This window comes from Bubalus bubalis, chromosome 19 (genome assembly GCF_019923935.1).
Source record: "Bubalus bubalis isolate 160015118507 breed Murrah chromosome 19, NDDB_SH_1, whole genome shotgun sequence".
Taxonomy (NCBI): domain Eukaryota; kingdom Metazoa; phylum Chordata; class Mammalia; order Artiodactyla; family Bovidae; genus Bubalus; species Bubalus bubalis.
Window position 1 is genome coordinate 34,903,686 of NC_059175.1, and position 25,701 is coordinate 34,929,386.

The following is a 25,701-nucleotide window of genomic DNA, read 5'->3' on the forward strand; positions in this document are numbered from 1 at the left end:
CAGAGTCTTTTCCAGTGAGTCAACTCTTCGCATGAGGTGGGCAAAGTACTGGAGTTTCAGCTTCAGCATCATTCCTTCCGAAGAAATTCTAGGGCTGATCTCCTTTAGAATGGACTGGTTGGATCTCCTTGCAGTCCAAGGGACTCTCAAGAGTCTTCTCCAACACCACAGTTCAAAAGCATCAATTCTTCGGTGCTCAGCCTTCTTCACAGTCCAAATCTCACATCCATACATGACCACAGGAAAAACCATAGCCTTGACTAGACAGACCTTTGTCGGCAAAGTAATGTCTGTGCTTTTGAATATGCTGTCTAGGTTGGTCATAACTTTACTTCCAAGGAGTAAGCGTCTTTTAATTTCATGGCTGCAGTCACCATCTGCAGTGATTTTGGAGCCCCAAAAAATAAACCAGAAGGAGAAAAAGTTAGTGAGGTTACCTTGAATCAGATAATAAAGGGCCTCACAGCCTATGATAAGAGTTTGATTTTTTTCAATGAGTGACATGAGGGACCATTGGAATGTTTTGAATAGAAGATTGACATACTTTAATATATTTTAAATGACTACTCTGGATATTGTTGGGACAAGATTATGGAAGTTAGTAGCAAAAGCAAAAAGATTTGTTAAAACCTATTGCAAGAATCTAGGTGAGAGATGATGGCATTTCAGAAAAGGACAGTTGTAGAGTCAAACATGACTCAGTTTTTGCTCTGAGCAACCAGAAGAATGGAGTTGCTATCAGCTGAGATGGAGAAAACTTCAGGTAGAGCAGGTTTGGAGAAGACCAGTAGTTAAGTTTTAGATTATGTTTGAGATGTCTATTTGACATTCCATTGGAGACATAAAGTAGTAAGTTGATGTTATGAGTCTGACGTTTGGGAAGGAGGTCTGGAATTAAGCTTTAAGTCTGAGAAAGTATGAAAGTCGCTCAGTCATGTCTGACTCTTTGAGACCCCATGGACTATGCTGCTGCCGCTGCTAAGTCACTTCAGTCGTGTCCGACTCTGTGTGACCCCATAGATGGCAGCCCACCAGGCTCCCCTGTCCCTGGGATTCTCCAGGCAAGAACACTGGAGTGGGTTGGCATTTCCTTCTCCAATGCATGAAAGTGAAAAAATAAAGTGAAGTCGCTCAGTCGTGTCCTACTCCCAGCGACCCCATGGACTGCAGCCCACCAGGCCCCTCCGTCCATGGGATTTTCCAGGCAAGAGTACTGAAGTGGGGTGCCATTGCCTTCTCTGCCATGGACTATACAGTCCATGAAATTCTCCAGGCCAGAATACTAGAGTGGGTAGCCTATCCCTTCTCCAGGGGATCTTCCCAACACAGGGATTGAATCCAGGTCTCCCACATTGCAGGCAGATTCTTTACCAGCTGAGTCACAAGCTGTTAATAAATATATGGTGCCTAAAGTCATAGGATTTAATATTGCATAAGGACAAGGAATGTTAGGTCCAATGAATCAAGGTAAGTTGCACGTGGTCAAACAGAAGAGGACGAGACTGAACTTTGACATCTTAGGAATCAGTGAACTAAAATGGATGGGAATGGGCAAATTTAATTCAGATGACCATTATATCTACTACTGTGGACAAGAAGCCCTTTGTAGAAATGAAGCAGACCAAATAGTCAACAAAAGAGTCTGAAATGCAGTACTTGGATACAATCTCAAAAACAATAGAATAATCTCAGTTTGTTTCAAAGGCAAACCATTCAACCTCACAGTAATCCAAGTCTGTGCCCCAACCACTAATGCCTAAGAAACTGAAGATGACTGGTTCTATGAAGACTTACAATGCCTTCTTAGAACTGACACTTAATTTCAGATGTCCTTTTCATCATCAGTTCAGTTGCTCAGTCATGTCCAACTCTTTGCAACCCCGTGAACTGCAGCACGACAGGCTTCCCTGTCCATCACCAACCCCTGGAACTTGCTCAAACTCATGTCCACTGAGTCAGTGATGCCATCCAACCATCTCATCCTCTATCATCCCCTTCTCCTCCTGCCTTCAATCTTTCCCGCTTCAGGGTCTTTTCTAATAAGTCAGTTCTTTGCATCAGTTGGCCAAAGTATTGGAGCTTCAGCTTCAGCATCAGTCTGTCCAATGAATAATCAGGACTGATTTCCTTTAGGACTGTTTGGTTTGATCTCCTTTTCATCATAGGGGTTTAGAAGGCAAAAGTAGGAAGTCAAGAGACATCCAGAATAACAGGCAAGTTTGGCCTTGGAGTACAAAATGAAGCAGGGCAAAGGCGAACAGAGTTTTGTCAAGAGAACACACTGGTCATAGCAAACACCCTTTTCCAGCAACTCAAGAGATGACTCTACACATGGACATCACCAGATGGTCAGTAACAGAATCAGATTGATTAAGTTCTTTGCAACTAAAGATAGAGAAGCTCTATGCAATCAGCAAAAACAAGACCTGGAGCTGATTGTGACTCAAATCATGAGTTCCTTATTGCAAAATTCAGGTTTAAAAAGAAGAAAGTAGAGAAAACCACTAGGCCACTCAGGTATGACCTGAATCAAATCCCTTATGATTATACAGTGGAGGTGATGAATAGATTCAAGGGATTAGATCTGATAGAGTGCCTGAAGAACTATGGATGGAGGCTCATAACATTGTACAGGAGGCAGTGACCAAAACCATTCCAAAGAAAATAAATGCAAGAAGGTGAGCTGTTTGTCTGAGGAGGCTTTACAATGCTGAGGAAGGAAAGGAAGATAAAGGCAAAGGAGAAGGGGAAAGATATATCCAACTGAATGCAGAGTTCCAGAGAATAGTAAGGTGAGATAAGAAGGCCTTAAATGAACAATGCAAAGAAATAGAGGAAAACAATAGAATGGGAAAAACTAGAGATCTATTCAGTAAAATTAGAGAAATCAAGGGAACATTTCATGCAAGGGTGGGCACAATAAAGGACAGAAATGGTAAGGACTTAACAGAAGCAGAAGAGATTAAGAAGAGGTGGCAAGAATACAGAAAAGAACTATACAAAAAAAGGCCTTAATAACCCAGATAACCATGATGGTGTTGTCACTCATCTAAGGCTGGTCATCTTGGACTGTGAAGTCAAGTAATATTTAGGAAGCATTACTACAAAAAAGCTAGTGGAGGTGATGTAATTCCAGCTGAGCTATTTCAAGTCCTAAAAGATGTGGCTGTTAAAGTGCTGCACTCAGTATGTCAGCAAATTCAGGAAACTCAGCAGTGGCCACAGTACTGGAAAATGTCATTTTTCATTCCAATCCCAAAGAAGGACAATGCAAAAGAATGTTCAAACTACTGTAAAATTGCACTCATTTCACATGCTAGCAAGGTTATACTAAAAACCCTTCAAGCTCGGCTTCAGCAGTCCATGAACTGAGAAATTCCAGATGAACATGCTGTGTTTCAAAGAGGCAGAGGAACCAGAGATCAAATTGCCAGCATCCATTGGATCATGGAGAAAGCAAGGGAGCTCTAGAAAAATGTCTATTTCTCCTTCACTGACTATGCGAAAGCCTTTGACTGTGTAGATCACAGCAAACTGTGGGAAATTCTTATATAGTTGGAAGTAGCAGACCACCCTACCCATCTCCTGGGAAACCTGTACATGTGTCAAGCAGCAAGAGTTAGAACTTTTCATGGAACAACTGACTGGTTCAAAATTGGGAAAGGAGTACAAAAAGGCTACATATTATCACCCTGCTTATTTAACTTATATGCAGAGTACATCATGTGAAATGCTAAGCTAGATGACTCACAAGCTGGAATTAAGATTGCTGGGAGAAATATCCACAACCTCAGATACACAGACGATACTACTGTAAGAAGAGAAAGTGAAGAGGAAATAAAGAGCTTCTTGATGGGGATGAAAAGGAAAGTAAAAAAGCTGGCTTGAAACTCGACATGAAAAAGCTAAGATCATGGCATCTGGTCCCATCACTGCATGGCAAGTAGAAGGGGAAAAGAAGGAGAAGTGATAGATTATCTTTCCTTGGGCTCCAAAATCACTGCAGAAGGTGACTGCAGCCATGAAATTAAAAGACGCTTGCTCCTTGGGAGGAAAACTATGACAAACTTAGCACAGAGACATCATTGTGCTGACAAAGATCCATATAGTCAAAGCTATGATTTTTCCAGTAGTCATGTATGGATGTGAGAGTTCGACCATAGAGGAGGCTGAGAGCCGAAGAATTGATATTTTGGAATTGTGGTGCTGCAGATGACTCTTGAGACAGCAAGAAGATCAAACCAGTCAATCCTAAAAGAAATCAATCCTGAACATACCTTGGAAGGACAGTTAGTAAAGTTGAAGCTCCAATACTTTGGCCACCTGATGCGAAGAGCCCACTCATTTCCCTGATGCTGGGAAAGATTGAGTGCAATAGGAGAAGTAGGTGGCAGAGGATGAGATGGTTAGATAGCATCCCCAACTCAATGCTCATGAATTTGACCTAACTGTGGGAGATTGTGGAAGACAGAGTGGGTCCCATAGAGTGAGACACAATTAAGCAACTGAACAGCAAAATATATAGATGGTGCTTCAAGTTGTAGGCGCTGGTGAGACCACTAAAAAATTAGTGTGGTTAGAAAAGGGAAGATCAAAGACTCAACTCAAGAAACTTCAATAGAAACTGGTCTGGGGAACAAGGAGTGAAGGAAGAATGTAGCCAGGGTAATGCCATGGAACCTAATTACTCAAAGTGTGTTCTGTGACCAGTAGAAGCAATGTCTCACTGGGAAGTTTAGGATCTCAGACCCTACAACAAACCTACTGAGTCAGAACTGCATTTTTACAAGATTCTCTAGATGTTTATACTGTATGGTTTGAGAAGCACTATCCTAGATGACAAAAAAGAAAAGAGTGATGAACTGTGTCAAATGTACTAATATATGCAAGAGGATATATAGACGTGACCACTGGCTTTAGCATTGTGAAGATCACTGGCACCTTCAGAAGAGGTTTTGAATAAAAGAGAAGTTTTGTTGGGAGTTGAGAGGGCAGCAGCACGACTAGGTTAGATTTAAGAGAAAATGGAAAGAGAAGAATTGGAAACAACCAGACTAGAAAACTCTTTAAAGGAATTTTGCTTCTAATTGGGCTTCCCTGGTAGCTCAGCTGGTAAGGAATCCACCTGCAATGCAGGAGACTCCCGCATTCAGGTCTGAATGCAGGTTCAATTACTGGGCTGGGGAGATTTCCTGGAGAAGGTAGAATACTACCCACTGCAGTATTCTTGAGCTTCCCTGGTGGCTCAGATGGTAAAGAATCCACCCACAATGCGGGAGACCTGGGTTCAATATCTGGGTTGGGAAGATCCCCGGAAGAGAGCATTGCGGCCACTCCATAATTTTTGCCTGGAGAATCCTCATGGACAGAGGAGCCTGGTGGGCTACAGTCCATGGGGTCACTAAGAGTCGGACATCACTAAGAGACTAAACACAATGAGGGCAAAGAAATGGATGGCAAGTGGTCAGACAAGTAAAACCAAGAAATTACTTTTATTCCCTTAAGATGGAAGAAACAAGGATGGATTTGGATGGGAATGATCTAAGATCTATCTCTAAAATAAGCTGAACCAAAGAATATAATGTCTTTCTGACAAGATACATCTCTCAGTTTTAGCAAATGAAAAGAAATTCAAATATGTTTTGTGCATCTTTGAGATTCTGTTAAGAATAATTATGCAATTCACCAAACGGAAAACATATAAATATGGAATAAGTTTCTTTAAGATTCTTGTTAGATACTAAATCACCCAGCATCAGTTGAAGTTAAGTCCCACAGTGTAAACAGTTGTGCTTCTAAAACATAAAAAATTTGCTGTGATGTTCATACATACCAAGATTCACCTTTAAAAAAATCATAAAATGTTTTAAACTCCTATGCAATTAACACGTGTCTGCCACAACTACAGCAGGAAAATTGTAAAAGAACCTGCCACAAAATCATGGGGTCTCAATCGTGGTTTAGCTTTGCCTGGGACAGTCTATAGCATTGAATCGCATAGCTCTTTGTCACTGCCCCTGTTTTCCTTGGGAAATGTAAGCCACCATCCCTGGAAACATTTAAGTGCTGAGGTGTTTAGATTGACTTTGAAAACTACTTCTTCAAATATTGTTCGTCTTTCCCTGTTATCAAAGATTCAGAGGACTTAGGAGAAGACACAGAAAGGCCTGAGACCCAGGTTTTCAGTATCAATCTTTGCCACAGATTTGGGGAAAATAATTTGATACCTTTGTAGCCCAGTTTCCTTGTATGTAAAATAAGATTGGGCTTCATATATAATGCCTACATATCCTTCCATTGTTAACATTTTAAGTCACCTTAGTGAGGTATAATTTACATAAAATAAAATGAAAATATTTTAGCATATAGTTCCATGAGTTTTGACTGTTATATCCACCTCCTCAAACAAATGCAAAATATTTCCATCACCTCAAGAAAATTCCCTCATGCCCTTTGAATCAATCCCCTACTACCTAGGAGGCAACCACCTAGGAGACCAGATTTCTCTGACCACAGCTTAGTTTCACCTGTTCTAGAACTTTATATAAACACAGTAGAGTCATATAGTATATGGGCTTCCCAGGTGTCACTGGTGGTAAAGAACTCTCCTGCCAACGCAGGAGCATAAGAGACAGGTTCAATCCCTGGGTTGGAAAGATCCCCTGGAGGAGGGTATGACAACCCACTGCAGTATTCTTGCCTGGAGAATCCCATGGACAGAGGAGCCTTGCGGGCTTTAGTCCATAGGGTTGCAAAGAGCTGGACATGACTGAAACAACCATACACACACACACGCATACCGTATAAACTCTTTGGTGTATATTTCACTCAGGAAAATGTTATTGGGATTTATTCGTGTTGTTGCCTGTATCAGTAATTCATTCCCTTTTATTGCTAACTAGTATTCTTTTGTGTGAATAGACTACAATTTGTCTATTAATTCTCCTGTCAGTGGACATTTGTCATTTTTCATTTTAAGCTATTCTGCTCAAAGTTGCTATAAAAGCCTCTTACAGATCTTTTTGTGAACTGCTCTTACTGATTTTATGTAGAAATGAATTTGCTGGCCATGGGAGTGTTGACTTTTTTTAAGAAACTGCCAAACAGTTCTCCAAAGTGATTGTACCATTTTACCCTTCCACCAGCAATGTGTGAGAGTTCCATTTTCTGTACATCTTCATCAACACTTTTGATAGGATTTTAAGTTTGTCATTCAAATGGGTTTTCTAAATTTTTTGTGAGTTTTAAATTTGAAATAAGGGTGATAAAATTCATGTTTCTTTTCTTCTGCTCTGCAATAAAGGAAAAAGTATTTCTGCATGTAAAAGGAAAAGTTCACCTGGGAAGATTTGTGATGAGAAGTCGGGATGTCATGCTGCAAACAACTTTCTTGGATTCTATAAATACTCTGCCGACTACTTATGAAAAGGGGGAATATTTTGCATTTTTGGAAACCTATGGAACCCACTACAGTAGCTCTGGGTCTCTTGGAGGACTCTATGAACTAATATATGTTTTGGATAAAAAGTCCATGGAGCAGAAAGGTATACTGAGAAATAGAGCTCTAGCTTCCAAAGTTGTTTGAATCAAACACTATTTCTAGCACTAACCTCTTCCAGTGGTTAGCACTAAAAATAGCTGTAGAGTTCTATAACCTGCTTCTTTGAAAAAATTCATTCCATGCCTTTTGGCCTCAAAAATCCTATCAAACAGCAAGTTGACTTCCACCTCAAACAAGATAACTTGGCCATGTACTACTCCTAAAGGCTATTGAGAAATGCACAAATTCGTATTGCAATATAATGTTATTTGGTGATGCTGCTTTTAGTGAAGCGCTATTTACAAAGGGCTTCCCAGGTGGGGCTAGTGGTAAAGTACCCACCCGCCAATGCAGGAGACCTAAGAGATACAGGTTCTATCCCTGGGTTGGGAATAGACCCAAGGAAGGCATGGCAACCCACTCCAGTATTCTTGTCTAGAGAATCCCAAGAACAGAGGAGCCTGGTGGGCTACAGTCCATGGGGTCACAAAAAGTCGGACCTGACTGAAGCGACTTAGCACAGTCCACAGCACTATTTACAAGGTGAAAGAAAGTACAAGAGACATCATTTATATAACCTCTTGCTTAATCTGTAGAGTGGTTCAATTATATGTGTGCCAATTATCTTCAAAGTATTCTTGAGAATTGGAAAGGAAACGTTGTAAAGTTTCTCTCAGAGTGGAAGGAAAAACCAGTGGTAACAACATATAAGTCTAAAGCAAGAGTGGAAAATTAGTTTTACCTCATATGATACAGTTCTAACCATAGAGTGGTAGCTGAATTGGGTCCATATTGAGTAGGCTTCTGACCACAGTTGAAATCATAGAAAAGACTCTTATTGATTATCAACGTCTGCCGTATGTACAGAATAAAGTGTCGTGTATTTAAATCATCTGCCCAAAGCAGGTTCCTTAACTGCTTCATGATTCTGTACCCTCATCTGTAAAATGAGGATAATGATAAAGCTTACCTCAAGAGGTTAATGTGAGGATTGAGTTAGTTAATTCCACAAAATACTTAGAATGATGCTGGACACATAATCATTCAGTACATGTTAGACATTGTCTCCCTTTTAAGTTCAGTAATAATGTCTAGGAATCTAAGTCAGTATGTTTCTTACAAAATAACAAAATTGGAATTTATTGATGATATTGACAGATATTATCGAATAATTTCCAACTAAATATATTAAACAGGTATCGAACTGAGGGACGTACAGAGATGCCTCGGGTTTGATCTGGATTTGTCTCTGAAGGTTGGAGTTGAAGTTACAGGAAATTTTGATTCAAAACTTTGCTCAAAGAAGGGTATGGGTCAAACGGGTAAGTATGACTTAACTTACTAAGGTAAAAAGAAGGAAGAAATGTCCATGAGAACTGCCCTGTCACTATGAGTCTTCTTTATTGTCTCTCTTCTTTATGTAAAAACAAAGCAAAAAAATAAAAGTGTTTAAAGCTATTTTACTTTTTTTTTTTTTGGCTGAGCCACGCCAGCTTGTAGGATCTTAGTTCTCTGGCCAGGGATCAAACGTGGGCCCTTGGTGGTAAAAGCATATAGTCCTCACCACTGGACTGCCAGGAAATTCCCCAAAACTATTTTATCTTTATAGTGTTTCCCAAATGGCCATGAACACAAGTAACCTGGGGACATATATTCAATGGCTGAGCCCTGAAGTGCACAACTCTGATGGTGGTCATTGCAGATTTGTATATTTACCATGACAGTGGTAGAATACCAACAGTAGAAAAATATCTTGAGGAAAGTTTTCTTTATTTTCCCCTAATTTTAACAAAGCTTCTGAATGGCCTAAAGGAGGTGCTGTCTGTGTCCATCAAGAGAGAAGAAGGCCAAAGCCATCTCCTTAACACCCTAATTTTCCACCTGACTCAAAATCTCTAATTCATCCTCACCCAACTGGTCAAAAAGTACAAACTTCCGGTTATAAGATAAACACACACTGCGCATGGAATATACAACATGACGACTGTAGTTAACACTGCTGTGTGATATGTTTGAAAGTTGCTAAGAGAATAGATCCTAAAAGGTCCCATCATAAGGAAAAAATCATTTTTGTAACCATATGAGATGATGTGTGTTAACTAAACTTTGTGACAATCATTTTGTAATACATATATGTATGTCAAGTCATTATGTTGTCCACCTTAAACTTACACAGTGTTGTATGCCAATTATATCTCAATAAAACTGGATGAAAACGGAAAAATCCCTAATCCATCCTTAACATTAAGTCAGTACATAACTTTTTAAAGAAATATAAATTGCTTGGTATAAATATTACTTCTGTTGCTAATCATTGGCAGATTTATAATCAAGAGTGGTGCTGGAGTTCTCAATTTTTCATTCTGACCAGAAATACTTGAGAGCATTCTCAGAAATACAAATGCCCAAGATTCACCTTTAAAGAGTCAGCTGATAGTGGAGAAGTAGAGGAGAGGAAAACCTAATATTTTTAAAAGCGTACCAGTCACAAACATGTGGTCATGAATGGAAACTACTGCTGAAGTGAAAAGAAAGCTGACCTTGCCATCAAATGTCATAATTTCAAATTTTGACCCTGAAGCTTACTGTGTGGTCTTGCGCTAGTCACTCCACCCCTCTGAGGTTGTTTTCTCATCTATAAAAATAAGGAAGGATAAAAATATCATCTTGAAATTAGATTTTAAGTTCAAAAAATTCACAACTCTAAATGATTCACCCAAATCTTTTTCAAAGTGGTTTGGTCTGGGAGAGACTGAGGGAGAAATATGCAAAAAAAATATGGTGGAAAAAACTGTGCTTTTTATTTTATTCTTTTTTCATATTCTTTGATATTTTATAATATTAGAATAGTCAATGCAAATTTATACAAAATATAAAATATAATTATGAAGGTAAGTCTTCAACAAAAAATGCATGCAATCAAGATTCATGTTGGACTTCCCCAGTGGTCCAGTAATTAAGAATCCACCTGCCAGTGCAGGGGATATGGGTTTGATTCCTGGTCTGGGAAGACTTCACATGCTGTGGGGCAACTAAGCCTATGTACCACAACTGCTGAAGCCCATGTGCTCTAGAGCCCATGCTCCACAACAAGAGAAGCCACTGATTCAGAAGCCCATGCATTGCAACTGGACATTAGCCTCTGCTCACCACAACTAGGGAACGCCCATACAGCAACGAAGACCCAGTGCAGCCAAAAATAAATAAATTTATTTTTTTTAATAAAAAGTCATGTCCCCATTTGTGCCCATGCTTAGGTGATGAACTTTAAATTATTGTGTTGTGTGTGTTCAGTCGTCCAGTCATGTCCAACTCTTTGTGACCCTGTGGACTACAGCACAGCAGGCTTCCCTGTCCCTCACCATCTCCTGGAGTTTGCCCAAGTTCATGTTCATTTAAATTATTAATGTATCTTAAATATCATTCCATTTATATTTTCTTTTAAAAGATTGAAATCTATAATGGTCTACAAATAAAAATTATCCTTGGATCTCTTCTTGGCCTTTTGGCTAAGATCAAGTGTAAAAATTACCCTTGGAGATTTGGGGTCAAAAAATTACCTAAGTAATATTTATAAGTAAAATTCAATAAATGTACTAGAAGTATACCTTGTGAAAGGGTTCAATAAATATTTATCAAATATCACAGAACTATACACACTTTACTTATGTCTTCTTTCTCTTCTCAGAAACGAACCCAGAGGCTGACCTCTTCGATGATGTTATTACATTCATAAGAGGAGGAACCAGAAAATACGCAACTGAACTGAAAGAGAAACTTCTCAAAGGAGTCAGAATGATCAATGTGACTGACTTTGTAAATTGGGCCGCTTCCTTAAATCATGCTCCGGTGCTCATAAGCCAAAAAGTAAGAAATACTTATTTTCAAATAGAAGATTTTGTCATTTTTCTGACTAAATGTAACTTCATCTGAAAGACATGTGAGTATCAAAGTCACTCACTCATACCCCATCCCTGTAAGCAGCATGGCATAGAAGAAAGGTGGGGAATGGGCATCAGATCCTCGCAGACTGAGTCTCAGTCTCTGTTCCTCACTAGACGTGTCATATTTTCTGACTTCTGCAATGCTGAGTGCTACAGGGCTCCGTGTGTACTTTGAGACTTAGTATGATTGCTTATATAGAGACTATAGCACAGATTGGTACAAAATAGTTGCCCAGAAATTGTCAGTTCCCTTCCAACTGCGCTGGTTGTTCCTTGCCTTCAGGTGACATCATACCACCCTTTTCAACATAGGAGAATCATATTTATCAAGGGCCTGTGTGAAAGAAAAGTTCATAAGTCCTCAGAAAGTAAGACCAAGGATGAGAAATTCTCATGGTTAGGAAATCCTTTCCTTTTTGTTTCTTGATCATAATAGTCTTCAGTTTATAAACCTTTTGGGACTTTACAGTCTGGTGTTTATTCCTAAGGGGGAAAAAAATGGCATTATAACTATGAATAAAAAATATAACTGCCATTGTTATTTAGCCTCATCATTCTCTCCCCAAACTAACTAAAAAGGTATATGTTTTCCTTTACTGCTTATTTTGTTCCTGATATTGTTAGAAAGTATTTTTCTACTTTCTTCTATGAAAGTGAAAAGTAAAAGTTGTAGTTGCTCAGTCCTGACTCTTTGCAGCCCCATGGACTGTAACCCACGAGTCTCCTCTGTCCATGGAATTCTCCAGGTAAGAATACTTGTATGGCTAGCCATTCCCTTCTCCAGGGAATCTTCCCAATCTAGGAGTCAAACCCAGGTCTCCTGCTTTGAAGGCAGATTCTTTACTGTCTGAGCTCTTTTTCCCTGTCAGTTTCACAATTGTCTTCCCTCGGGTCAAATTTATCTTTGATTGACCCATACTTCCATTTTATTAACTCGAGCTATAAACATGTTGACATTTTTGATAGGACTAGTTATTGGAGAATTGGGTTTCTTCATTCTTCATTACTGTCTTTAAATGGAGTGAAACCAGCGAAGCTACCTCATTTATGTGATTGAGAAACTCAGAAACTGCAAAATTATGATGGAAATCTATGAAAATCTAACCAGTTGTAAATGTGCAAACACATCCATAAAAGACTTCAAATATTTTGTTCAAAAGCTAGGATAAAGAGAAGAAAAAAGCTAACCAAAATTAAAATCAGAAGAGTTCACTTTTATTTTGTCATATTTAAATAATATTTATACTCATTATCTTGAACTCAGTGAAATAAATCTGTCAGAAGATCTTAAACAGGAAAATAATTGGTTGAGAATTCCCTGGTGGTCTAGTAGGTTAGAACTCTGTACTCTCACTGCCAAGGGTCTACATCTGATCTCTGGTGTGGGAACTAAGATCCCACAAGCTGAGTGGCCAAACAAACAAAAGAATTGATTTAGGTAGAAGTTTACATTCAGTTCATGCATTCATTCATGCTCAGTCATGTCTGACTCTGTGACCCTATGGACTGTAGTTCACCAGACTCCACTGTCCATGGAATTCTCCAGGCAAGAATACTGCAACAAGTTGCCATTTCCTCCTCCAGGGGATCTTCCCAACCCAGGGATCAAACCTGTCTCTTGCGTCTCCTACATTGGCAGATGAAGTCTTTCCCACTGCGCTACCTGTGAAGCCCTTACATTCAGATGGACATCTAAAGTGACTTGTCTTCTCATCTCTACAAAAAAAGTTCAACTGTTCTTGTATGGATCCAAGATTGTTCTCTGAGGAGGTCTTAATAATAATTTATCATATTCTATTACTGTTGTTGTTCAGTCACTAAGTCATGTCCAATTCTTTGCAACCCCATGGACTGCAGCGTGCCACGCTCCCCTGTCCTCCATTATCTCCCGGAATTTGCTCAGTTTCATGTTCGTTGAGTCAGTGATGCTATCCAACCATCTCATCTTCTACCACCCGCTTCTCCTTCTGCTTTCAATCTTTTCTAGCATCAGGATCTTTCCCAATGAGTTGGCTGATCACATTAGATGTCCAAAGTATTGGAGTTACAACATCAGTCCTTCCAGTAAATATTCAGAATTGATTTCCTTCAGGATTGACTCGTTTGATTTCCTTGCTCTCCAAGGGAGTTTCAAGAGTCTTCTCCAGCACCACAGTTCAAAAGCATCAATTTTTTCAACACTCAGCCTTCTTTATGGTCCAGCTCTCACATCCATACATGACTACTGGAAAAACCATAGCTTTGACTCTATGGACATTTGTTGGTTAAAGTGATGTCTCTGCTTTTTAATATGCTGTCTAGGTTTGTCATAGCTTTCCTTCCAAGGAGCAAGTGTCTTTTAATTTCATGGCTGCAGTCACCATCTGCAGTGATTTTGGAGCCCGAGGAAAGAAAATCTGTCACTGCTTCCACTTTTCCCTCTTCTACTTGCCATTAAGTGACGGGACCAGATGCCATAATCTTAGTTTTTTTCATATTGAGTTTCAAGCCAGCTTTTTTACTCTCCTTTTTCACTCTCATCAAGAGACTCTATTAATTCCTCTTCACATTCTGCCATTAGAGTGGTATCATCTGTATATCTGAGGTTGCTAATATTCCCTCTGGCAGTCTTGATTTCAGCTTGTGAGTCATCCAGTCTGGTATTTTACAACGTGTACTCTGCATATAAGTTAAAAAAGCAGGGTGACACTATACAGTCTTGTCATACTCCTTTACAATATTGAACCAGTCCATTGTTCCATGTCTACTTCTAACTGTTGCTTCTTGACAGGCATACAGGTTTCTCAGGAGACAGGTAAGGTGGTCTGGTACTGCCAGTTCTTTAAGAATTTTCCAGTTTGTTGTGATCCACACAAAGGCTTTACATACTCAAAGAAGCAGAAGGAGATGTTTTTCTGGAACTCCCTTGCTTTCTACATGATCTAACAAGTGTTAGCAATTTGATCTCTGGTTCCTCTGCCTCTTTGAAATCCAACTTGCACATCTGGAAGTTCTCACTCCATGTACTGCTGAAGCCTGGCTTGAAGGATTTTGAGCATAGCCTTGCTAGCATGTGAGATGAGAGCAATTGCACAGTAGTTTGAACATTTTTTTGTACTACCCTTCTTTGGGTTTGAAATGAAAACTGACCTTTTCTACTCCTGTGGCCACTGCTGTGTTTTCCAATTTTGCTGACATATTGAGTGCAGCACTTTAACAGCATCATCTTTGGGATTTTAAATAGTTCAGCTGGAATTCCATCATCTCCAATGGCTTTGTTCATAGTAATGCTTCCTAAGGCCTACTTGACATCACACTCCAGAATGTCCTAGAGCTGCTGCTTTTTTAAATCTCAAGTCAATAAAGTACCTGCTGAAGACTTACTACTGAATTTACTAGAATTATTCAAAGACCTTCATCAACTCTGTCGGCTCAGTACTACTGTCTGGATGCAAAATACAGTTTATTCTATTTTTAAGGACAACTATTGACTCCCATATTTTTAGACTAGTAGGCATTTCATCTTCCTGATAGCTCAGTTGGTAAAGAATCCACCTGCAATGTGGGAGACCTGGATTTGATCCCTGGGTTGGGAAGATCCCCTGGAGAAGGGAAAAGCTACCCACTCTGGTATTCTGGCCTGGAATATTCCATGGACTGTATAGTTCATGGGGTCGCAAAGAGTCAGACATGACTGAGTGACTTTCACTTTCACTCAGGCATTTTATCTAAAATATCTGTATGTTTCTTTCTTCAAGAATTGGAAGCTTGGATTTTTCATATTAATGTTCTCCCTGAGAAAAAGTCAACCATAGTGAGTCCACCATGAAACATTCTTAAACTCATCTTATTATAGAACAAATTCAGAAAATAGTAAAATAATATGAACTCTTTGACTCTATATGGCTTTTAAACCTCTAAAGAGACTTGAGATAACGCTTAATTTAATCTTGAAATAGATTCGAAGTTATTTTTCTCTTATAAATGTAAGGTCCTTTGGTTAACTGGCATTTCCATGAGATAATTGAACAATCTATAGTCATGGATTTATTCTTTGGTAATTGAAGCATTCTATTGTCTGTGTATTATGACACGTCCAAATACTGGGATGACCATAATAAAATAATTGGCCTTTCTATTCAGTTATGCAAAAAATGGAAAAGCCCCTCCCTACCCATATTAAACTGGTTTATATTTAATTCTCCGTAGCAATCTACATCAATTATCTAGGTATTTATGTTGCAAAGAGTTTCTCTTGGAGGAAACATGAGGAAGTTACATCAGTCTAAATTAAAAGCTGCTTAAATATATTACTGAGATTTTCTAAGCAAAGCACTTGGTTTTATTTATATTTATTTTCCACACTAAAGTAACTATGACCATGCTATATTGGGTATAATACTGTGGCTTTGATTACCCTTTTGTTTGTGTGTGCTTCAGCAGACCCCAGGTCACTTCTTGAGGAGTGTCTTGGCCCAGCCCAAGAATTGTCCTTCAGCCCTTCTCTGAAGAGGAGATAAGCTAGGTCACCCTTCCAGTACTGGCTTTGTCATAGTCTTCAGCTTTCATGAAAATATACTATTCCCATTTCCCGCTTGCCTGAATGTTAACATAAATGGCCCTACATTTTGCCTCAATAGAATACCTGAACTTTGGTTTCTTTAGCTTACTGCCATAAACTAGGTATTAAAATGTCAGCTGAGTGAAATTACATTTAGTAAGGATTGCCTGAGAGATATAAAGTTTATGATTTCCTCTAGAGCAGTAGTAGTAGAGATGGATCAGTATAGGTAGCATATAGCATATTGACTTCCTGCAGAGTTTTATTTTTGCATTATAAAAGCGAATTTATGCTTGCTTTATTTACTGAAAGGATATTACATAATACAACATCCCCTTTATGAGAACTCATGGGAGATACTACTCTTCATTCTCAGTTTCAAGGATCATTTTGTTTCTCTTGAGAATCAAGTGAGCTTTTCTTACATGCATGCAATTTAAAATTCAGTTGTCTTATTCAACTTGCTAGAAATATAACCAAATTCATGACTCACTTTGTGCACTGATGGGTCCTCCTGCATGACTTTTGTGCATTTTTGTTGCTTTTGCCTTCATCTTGCCTTCGCCATGCACTCTCAATTCTCCTTTCCCTCATTTCCCTCAGCAGCTCTTATCCACCCACATATCAGGTTCTATTAAGCTCTTTCTGGAGCAACTTTGAGTGAGAATGAGTTAATTGATCTACCATTTTTGCTTATCATGCAACTCTTAGAACGATGCACCCGATGTTAAAAAAACATCAGAAGAATTTTAAAGAGCTGTGGTGCCAGCGTTCTACGCTAGAGTCATTGCAGCTCTGGTGACGGCATCCCTAACTCCCTTGCATAGCACTTTAAAACAAAACACTTTTTCAACAAACTACATTTGGTTCATATAGTTTCATTAAGTGGGCATCAAGAAACGTAAGTGTAGTTAACATCAAACTGTATTGTGAATTCATTGTATTTTAGCATGTCACATGATAGATTACATCTACTGAAAATTCATACATTTTATGAATTAGCAGTAGGATTCAGATTTTCACTATGACATCCTTACTTGGGAGAAAGATACTTCTACTGAAAATGGTAGAAAGAGAACAGTTAGCCAGTATGGGAGAGCAATGAAAACTGTTTTCTTACTTAACAGAAGGCCAAAGTTCATCGAGGGAGAAAAAATGTGGCTCTTAAAGCAAACTTCAAGAAGTGCATTTTCACTGTTCTTTGTCTTCTTTTGGGATTCTTGACTCCAGGGGCTCCTCTAAAACTATTTACCATTGCATGTCCTTCCTTTTTATCTCTTTGAACACTGTTTATGAATTTCATCCAAACTGTATTTTCTCTGTATCTTCAGTTATCTGGCCTTGACTTTCCTTTGAAGGGTAAAAACAAGATGGATTTCTTTTCTTGAAAATCAAAATAACTCCACCACATACTTATGCTGTTTGTGCTAATGTGGCAACACTGTTAAGATGTTTCTTTCTTCCAATTGAATATGTCAGAGTTGGAATCTGAATCCTACGTGCTAATTCATAAAAGACTCTACTGAGGGACAGTTGTGGGGACTTTGTAGGAGTTCTTGATGTGTTCAGGATATGAGCCTATTCCAACAGTGTTACAGACGTCTTCTTTCACTGCAGGACTCTCACCCTCCAGTGGCATTCTTTTTTGTTAGTTTGTTTTTATTGGCTGTGCCATGTGGCATGTGGGGATCTTTGTTCCCCAATCAGGGATCAAGCCTGCATTTCCTGCAGTAGAAGCTCGGCCCACCAGGGAAGCCCATTTTCTAGTTTTTTATTTTATTTTTTATTTACTTATTTTGGGCTGTATCAAGTCTCAGTTGCAGCATGCAGGAACTTTCATTGTGGCATGCGGGCTTCTCTGTAACTGAGGCACAAAAGCCCCATGGCATGTGGAATCTTAATTCCCTGACCAGATATCCAACTCATATCTCCCACATTGCCAGGGATTCTATCAGAGTAGCTTGAGGCTTGAGGTGATTTTATTTTCTTCCAAAGAAAATACATATTTATATTTAAAAAGCTTCTGGGGTACTGACTCAGGATTATGCTTAAACTGGCTGCAGTCTTTGCCAGGGCTTCCTCAGTTCCAATTCCCGCTTACTTCTGGGGCTCTAGTCCTTGAGTCTCAACCAAAAACACAATTTGTTTACTTTTGTTGTTTCTGAATTCCAATCTTTTTCCCAGCCCGGTAACATGCTGCCCTACCTCTTAGCTCCTCTTCCTGATTTAGGAAATGTGTCAAGGGGACTGTTAACCCAAGAGTACTGATCTCACCTCACTGAATTTCCACCACCTCCCTGGTCTTAGCTTAGTCATTTTTTGTTATCTTGTTAGTTCTCCGGGGTCTTCAAGTGGATTTTTAAACTTCGCTTTTATTTACTTGTTCAGCTTTTCTCATTGTCCTCAGAAAAAGGATTCATTAACATTAGTTAATCTATCATTACTCTTCTGCAGGAATTTGTGATTATATATATATATACATTTTAAGGTGGAACTGGGGTTTTAGTTCTTTCTTTTTTTTTTTTTTTTTTTTAAACTTTACAATATTGTATTGATTTTGCCAAATATCGAAATGAATCTGCCACAGGTATACATGTGTTCCCCATCCTGAACCCTCCTCCCTCCTCCCTCCCCATACCATCCCTCTGGGTCGTCCCAGTGCACCAGCCCCAAGCATCCAGTATCCTGCATCAAACCTGGACTGGCGACTCATTTCATATACGATATTATACGTATTTCAATGCCATTCTCCCAAATCATCCCACCCTCTCCCTCTCCCACAGAGTCCAAAAGACTGTTCTATACATCAGTGTCTCTTTTGCTGTCTCGTATACAGGGTTATTGTTACCATCTTTCTAAATTCCATATATATGCGTTAGTATATTTTTTAATCTCATCTTTCTTGAGTGTTTAGATTCTAATTTCTTCTAAATTTTGCTATCTCATTTCAAAGTACTAAGCCACCAAAGAGTCTCATTTGCGACTCTATGGACTGTAGCCTGACAGGCTTCTCAGTCCATGGGATTCTCCAGGCAAGATTACTGGAGTAGGTTGCCATGCCCTCCTCCAGGGAATCTTCCCAATCCAGGGATTGAACCCAAGTCTCATGTCTCCTGCATTGGCAGGTGGGTTCTTTACCTCTAGTGCCACCTGGGAAGCCCATATATGGTTTATATAGATTTATAAAACATAACTCTATATATTCTATATGTGTTACATATGTAACAGTACTGTAAGAATTTTTTTTAATTCTGCACTATATTACCAAAGTAATCTTTTTGTCTTTACACTCTCAAATCTCAACTTCATAGTCATTTTCTCAGGAAAGCTTTTCCAAACTTCCCTGATTCAATTGTGGCAACTATGTACCTTACTTCAGGAATTTAAGGGTACAAAATAAATCACTTTGCTTCATTTATTTAAGTATAATTAAATTTGACATTTCCACCCTTCCATGCTGCTGGAAAATTCATCCGTCATTCATTTGTTGGATGGGTTCATGGTGGTTCTTGTTTGTCCAGATGTTTCTCTTTGGTAAGTAAGGATAGGATATATGTAAGTATTTAGTCCATTGTGGTCACCCTGATGACCTCATGGTTCAAGTTTACAAGTTTACTCGACATCAAGTGGTTTCAAACTTTCCATGCCAAGATTGTGCATTGGAGACATTGACAAATCTGTAGCCTGGTCCCTGATAGCCACCTTCCCTAGGGGCCCTTCAAAGATTTCACTACTTGCCAAAACAGCTGTTAGAGATCTAGTTATGGTTCCTGCTACTTGAAGTATATGCTAACTCTATCCCCTTCCTGGACTGGAGGAAAGCTCTCCCTCAAAGGTAATAAAAAATTTGTTTTTAGAGACATTCTGGACTTGGCATCACACATAAACCTCTTCTTAGACAAGAGATCGCAAGCACTTGTCTACCTTCTGGAAAGGGGAGACAGACAAAAAGCAGCAAAAAGGATTCACAATAAATATGTCACTAAATTATCCTGCAGTATCAGTCTCCTTTCCTCAGTAATGGGCTTCCCTGGTGGCTCAGACAGTAAAGAATCCACCTGCAATGCAGAAGACCCAGGTTTGATCCATGGATTGGGAAGACCCCCCCAGAGAAGAAAATGGCAACCCACTCCAGTATTCTTGCCTGGACAGAGGAGCCTGGCAGGCTACAGTCCATGGGGGTCACACAGAGTCAGACATGACTGAGTGACTAACACACTTTATCTCTATAATGGGATCTCCATGGTTACAGAGATCATGGCTACTTTTGATCACTAGTATAGGCTTAAAAACTAACATCATGTTGTTGTCAGTCGCTCAGTTGTGTCCAACTCTTTGTGACCCCATCAACCATTGCCTGTCATGCTCCTCCATCCATGGGATTTTCCAGGCAAGAATACTGGAGTGGATTGCCATTTACTTCTCCAGGGGATCTACCTAACCCAGGGATTGAACCCAGGTTTCCCGCATTGCAGGCAGGCTCTTTACCATCTGAGCCACCAGGTCTTAAAAGCTAACATTATAGCTGGCAATAGTAATCATTCAACAAGCCTTTGTTGAATTAATGAATCAAAGAATAAATAATTTAGTCAAAAATATTACATAAACTAAAATATTAGTCAATAGGAAAAGACCTAAAATTAAACGTTTTTCTCTCTTGCAGCTGGCTCCGATATATGATCTGATTCCAGTGAAAATGAAAGATGCACACCTCAAGAAACAAAATTTGGAAAGAGCCATTGAAGACTACATCAATGAATTCAGTGTAAGAAAATGCCATCCGTGCCAAAATGGAGGGACTGTGGTTCTGCTGGACGGAGAATGTGTGTGTTCCTGCCCAAAAGAGTTCAAGGGAGTTGCCTGTGAAATAAAAAAAATAGAAAATGTATAAAGGTGAGAACAACCTCTTTAACATCATTAAGGACAAAAATATGCATTTGGGAGCTATTTAATTTGAAAGCTAGTTCTTCAGTTAATTTGCACTTCTAGATTAGCCATATAAACAAAGGATAAAAATGGAATGAATAGTGGAAATGGACAAATCAGCCTTTATGTGTCATTTAGCACACAGTTAACCTCTACCTCTTCCTGTAAATAGAGCTATAGACAATAAATCGTAACGATTGCGTTACTTTTCTACTTATAAAAATTTTACATAAAGGGAAAAGTTTACAGAAGTATAACAAACATCCAGAAACTCACCATGTGAATATATGTGTATGTGTATATGTAAATATATATATACAATAAATACTTCAGAACCCCTTTATAAGAAAAATAATCACAGATACAATAGAGTACTTTGTACCACATCATCTCCCTGCAAAAAGCCCAAGTTGATTCTTGTCTCCCACACAACTCAGATACAGTTACTGTCTTCTTCTTCCCGTTTTATTGATATAGAATTGATGTACAGCACTGTATGAATTTGAGTATAGCATAATTATTTGACTTACATTTCACTTACCAGATTATCACAGTAAGTTAGGTGAACACCCATCATCTCATCTATTAATACAAGATTAAAGAATTAGAAAAAAAAAATGTTTTCCTTATGATGAGAACTCAGGATTTTCTCCATTAACAACTTGCATATAACATGTAGCAGTATTAATTATATTTACCATGTTGTACCTTATATCCCGAGGTCCTCCCTGTAGCTCAAAAGGTAAAGAAGCTGCCTGCAATGCAGGAGACCTGGATTTGATCCATGGGTTAGGAAGATCCCCTGGAGAAGGAAATGGAAACCCAAAGTAGTTATTTATCTTCTAATTGGAAGTTTTTACCTTTTTGACCATCTTCATTCAATTTCCCCTCTTCTTATCCCCATCTTCTGGTCACCACAAATGTGATATCTTTTCCTATGAGTTTGTTTGTTTATTTGGTTGGTTTTGAAGTGTGCAGCTGCTGCTGCTAAGTCACTTCAGTCGTGTCCGACTCTGTGCGACCCCATAGACGGCAGCCCACCAGGCTCCCCCGTCCCTGGGATTCTCCAGGCAAGAACACTGGAGTGGTTTGCCATTTCCTCCTCCAATGGTTTTGAAGTGTAATCAACCTATAACACTATGTTAGTTCTTGTTACACAACATAGTTATTCGATATTTCTATAAGTTTCAAAAGAATCACCATGATATGTCTAGTTATCATCAGTCACCATACAAAGATTAAATAGTTATTGACTGCATCCCTTACACTGTACATTCTGTACCCCTGACTCATGCTTTGTACTCCTTAATCTCCCTCACCTATTCCTCACCTTCTTTTACCCTCCTCCCCTTACAGTCACTTTCATTAAGTTAGGAGTATTTCCTTCTGGTCCATATTTTTCACTTTTTCCAAATACATCTGTGCCAATGGGAAAATATCCAATGTTGTTTGGGATGGTTTTTTAATTTATATACATGGTGTTCACTGAGTTTTAATTTTTTAATTTTAACTTTACTATCCTCCCTGGTGGCTCAGATGGTAGAGTTGGCCTGCAATGCAGGAGACTCAGGTTCGATCCCTGGGTTGGGAAGATTCCCCTGGAGAAGGAAATGTCAACCACTCCAGTATTCTTGCCTGGAGAATCCCATGGACAGAGAAGTCTGGAGGGCTCCAGATGAAGAAAACTGAGATTCTTCACTTTTTACAGCTAATCATCTGAAATTATATTTCAATATTTTGCTTTCTTCAAGGACAACAACTTTAGCCATCTTTCTAAAACTGAGGATTTACTAGGTCTTTCATTCTGGTAGAATTAATTAGAATCCTAATATATAAATAAGATTTAGCTCAACTGTTAATTATCACAAGATTAGCTACTTAGATTAATTTCTTTTGAAAATCATAACTTACTTTTTTATTGAATAAGCAGTTTCCTACAACAAAATGTCTGAAACAATTATTCAGTTTCCTCAAAGATTTCACGGCTTCAAGTTTATCATTCAACCATACTTTCAACCAAGGTCCATCTAGTCAAAGCTATGGTTGTTCCAGTAGTCATGTATGGATGTGAGAGTTGGACTATACAGAAAGCTGAGCACCAAAGAATTGATGCTTTTGAACTGTGGTGTTGGAGAAAACTCTTAAGAATCCCTTGGACTACAAGGAGAACCCACCAGTCCATCCTAAAGGAAATCAGTCCTGAATATTCATTGGAAGGACTGATGCTGAAGTTGAAACTCCAATACTTTTGGCCACCTGATGCAAAGAACTGACTCATTGGAAAAGATCCTGACGATGGGAAAGATTGAAAGTGGGAGGAGAAGGGGATGACAGAGGATAAGATGGTTGGATGGCATCACTGACTCAATAGACATGAGTTTGAGTAAGCTCCCAGAGTTGGTGATGGACAGGGAGGCTGGCATGCTGCAGTCCATGGAGTCACAAAGAGTCGGACATGACTGAACTGACAGAAATTTTTTTTTGTATTTACAAAGAAAATTTAAAATTTTTCATATTACAAGTGTCTTTTGCCCTTCTTAGCAAACACAGAAACTCAGGAATATGCTGACAATATACATGTTAATATTTCTCAGAAATTTTAGTATAACTGATTTATCCTATATACTAACTCTGTCTCTCACCTATCTAAAGTGTCAATCCTATGTTCTGTATTCCAAGCAGCATTTGTAGCAAAAAATTCATACTCAGGACCTCTGTTTTCTACCTGTTTCTCTATATGTGGAATATTCTTCAGCTTTCTGTAATTTCTTCAGCTCTGTCTTCTAATTTTTCAGTTATTTTTTTTTCAGCTACATATAGACTATATCCTATAACCAATGAGCATTTTCTCAAATTTATTGTAAATATAAACTAATTATAAATAAATTTAATTTCTATTTGTTTGAGTGGGGTTTTTTTTTTTAAGTCTATTTTTTTCTTTGCTGGCCTACTAGATGTTTCCTACTTCTCTTTCTCTGAATGTGCTGGTGGTGGTTTGGTCACTAAGTCATGTCCAGCTCTGTGACCTCATGGACTATAGCCTGCCAGGCTCCTTTGTCCACAGAATTTTCCAGGCAAGAATACTGGAGTGGGTTGTCATTTCCTTCTCCAGAGGATCTTCCCGACCCAGGGATCAAACCTGGATCTCCTGCATTGCAAGCAGAATCTTTACCTACTGAGCTACCAGGGAAGCCCTTTGAACATGCTAAACATGTTCATATAAAAGTCTCTCTCAGATTGACCTAGAATATATAGTTTCTACACATACTCATTCTCATGGCATTTTTTTCTTCCTTGAGTATTAATAGTTTTTTTATCTCAGGCCTAGTCTTCAGTGAAATTTGTTTCCTGTGGGAACCTTGTGTATCTGGGTAGAGATGGTAATCCTAGGGTTTTTTGTCTCTCGGGATATCCTGTTGTTTCTATCACTTTGCACCAGTTTTTCATGTAAATTTCTTGATTTGGATTCTACATTTTGTATTCATGGACAATGACAATCAAGGCCCCTCCTCCTATAGGGACATGCTTATATCACATGCTTGAAAACACTGGTGTCTTCTGGCTGACTTTTCACACCTGACCATGAGTTCCTCACTGAGACCACAGGGAAACCTTTCTTGCTGACTCTTTCCCTCATGGAAGCACTTCTAGGCATCCAGTTTTCTACAGAACGTTCCATTCCACATTTCCACATACACTGGACTGACCCCCATCATGAGGCTGAAAACCTTAGGACATCATCTTTCTTTTTGCATACTATTTTCTTAGGGTGGAAGACTCTGCAACTTTATCCTCCTTAAACTAATCCAACCTCCCTCTCCTTATGTGTTTCTACTTCTCCCAGACCAATGGCTCTCAATCTAGTTGTTAATTGTATCAATATTAACCCGATATTAACCTATTAGCTTTTTTAAAGGGCAAAATAGAAATATAACAAAACAGATGTCTACCCCCAAATCAATCAAACTGGAACCTGTGTGGTGGATCCTGGGTTGCCATGGTTCTTTTTTCCTTCTTTCTCTCCCTCTCTAACTTTGCTTTTCTTTCTCTCTTCTTTTAAATCCTCTGGTTATTCTAATCTATTTAACCAAGGTTAAAAACCTCTATTCTGGACCCAGGTCAATTAACACCTCTGATGAAATCTCCTCCAGCATCTCCAGGCATCCGTTCTCTATCTACGTGCTGAGCACATCCCCCCTGCTCTTTTAGCGCTAATCACATTTACTCTCCCAACACCAGATGAACATCCCCTCTAGTTTGGAAATGCATCTTACATCTTAAACCTCACTGTCTTCCCAGCACCTGAACAGTATCTGGTATATCATAGTTCAACAGGATAAAAGGATGAGTAAATGGATGGGTGGATTGACCCAACATTGAAGCTCTATTAATCATTAAGATTTGATAATCCTTTTGTTTTTCTCTAGGATTGCAGTTGAAAAAAAAAACACAGAGTTGTTGGTTTCCCTGGGATCATATGGAAAGAAAAACACCAGCACCTTCCAGAGATAGTTCTTGCTGCCAAATGAAAAGCAACATGCTTCATGAAAATCCTACCAACCTCTGAAGTCTCTCTCTTAAATCCACAATGCTTCTTTTTCTCCTTCAATTCCCATGATGTTTCCATTTGTTATTCCCTAATGAGGAGAGTCAGCAGTGAGGTACGCCAGGACTTCTTTCCCACACAGCTAATGCCAATCTCTGGCTAGCAAAACAAAATTGAATTAAAAAGAGAATGTTGGTTAAAAAGA

General features: G+C 38.9%; 1 protein-coding gene across 1 annotated transcript in view; it reads left to right on the forward strand.

The window, feature by feature from the left end:
* Positions 1–25,701, forward strand: part of C9 (complement C9) — a gene marked incomplete in the record, with an annotated part of 57,908 nt that extends 32,207 nt beyond the window's left edge. Inside the window, 5 exon segments of the mRNA XM_045163656.1 lie at positions 7,304–7,544; positions 8,737–8,862; positions 11,229–11,407; positions 20,688–20,917; positions 25,378–25,701. Of these exon segments, the coding sequence (XP_045019591.1) occupies positions 7,304–7,544; positions 8,737–8,862; positions 11,229–11,407; positions 20,688–20,915 (774 nt within the window).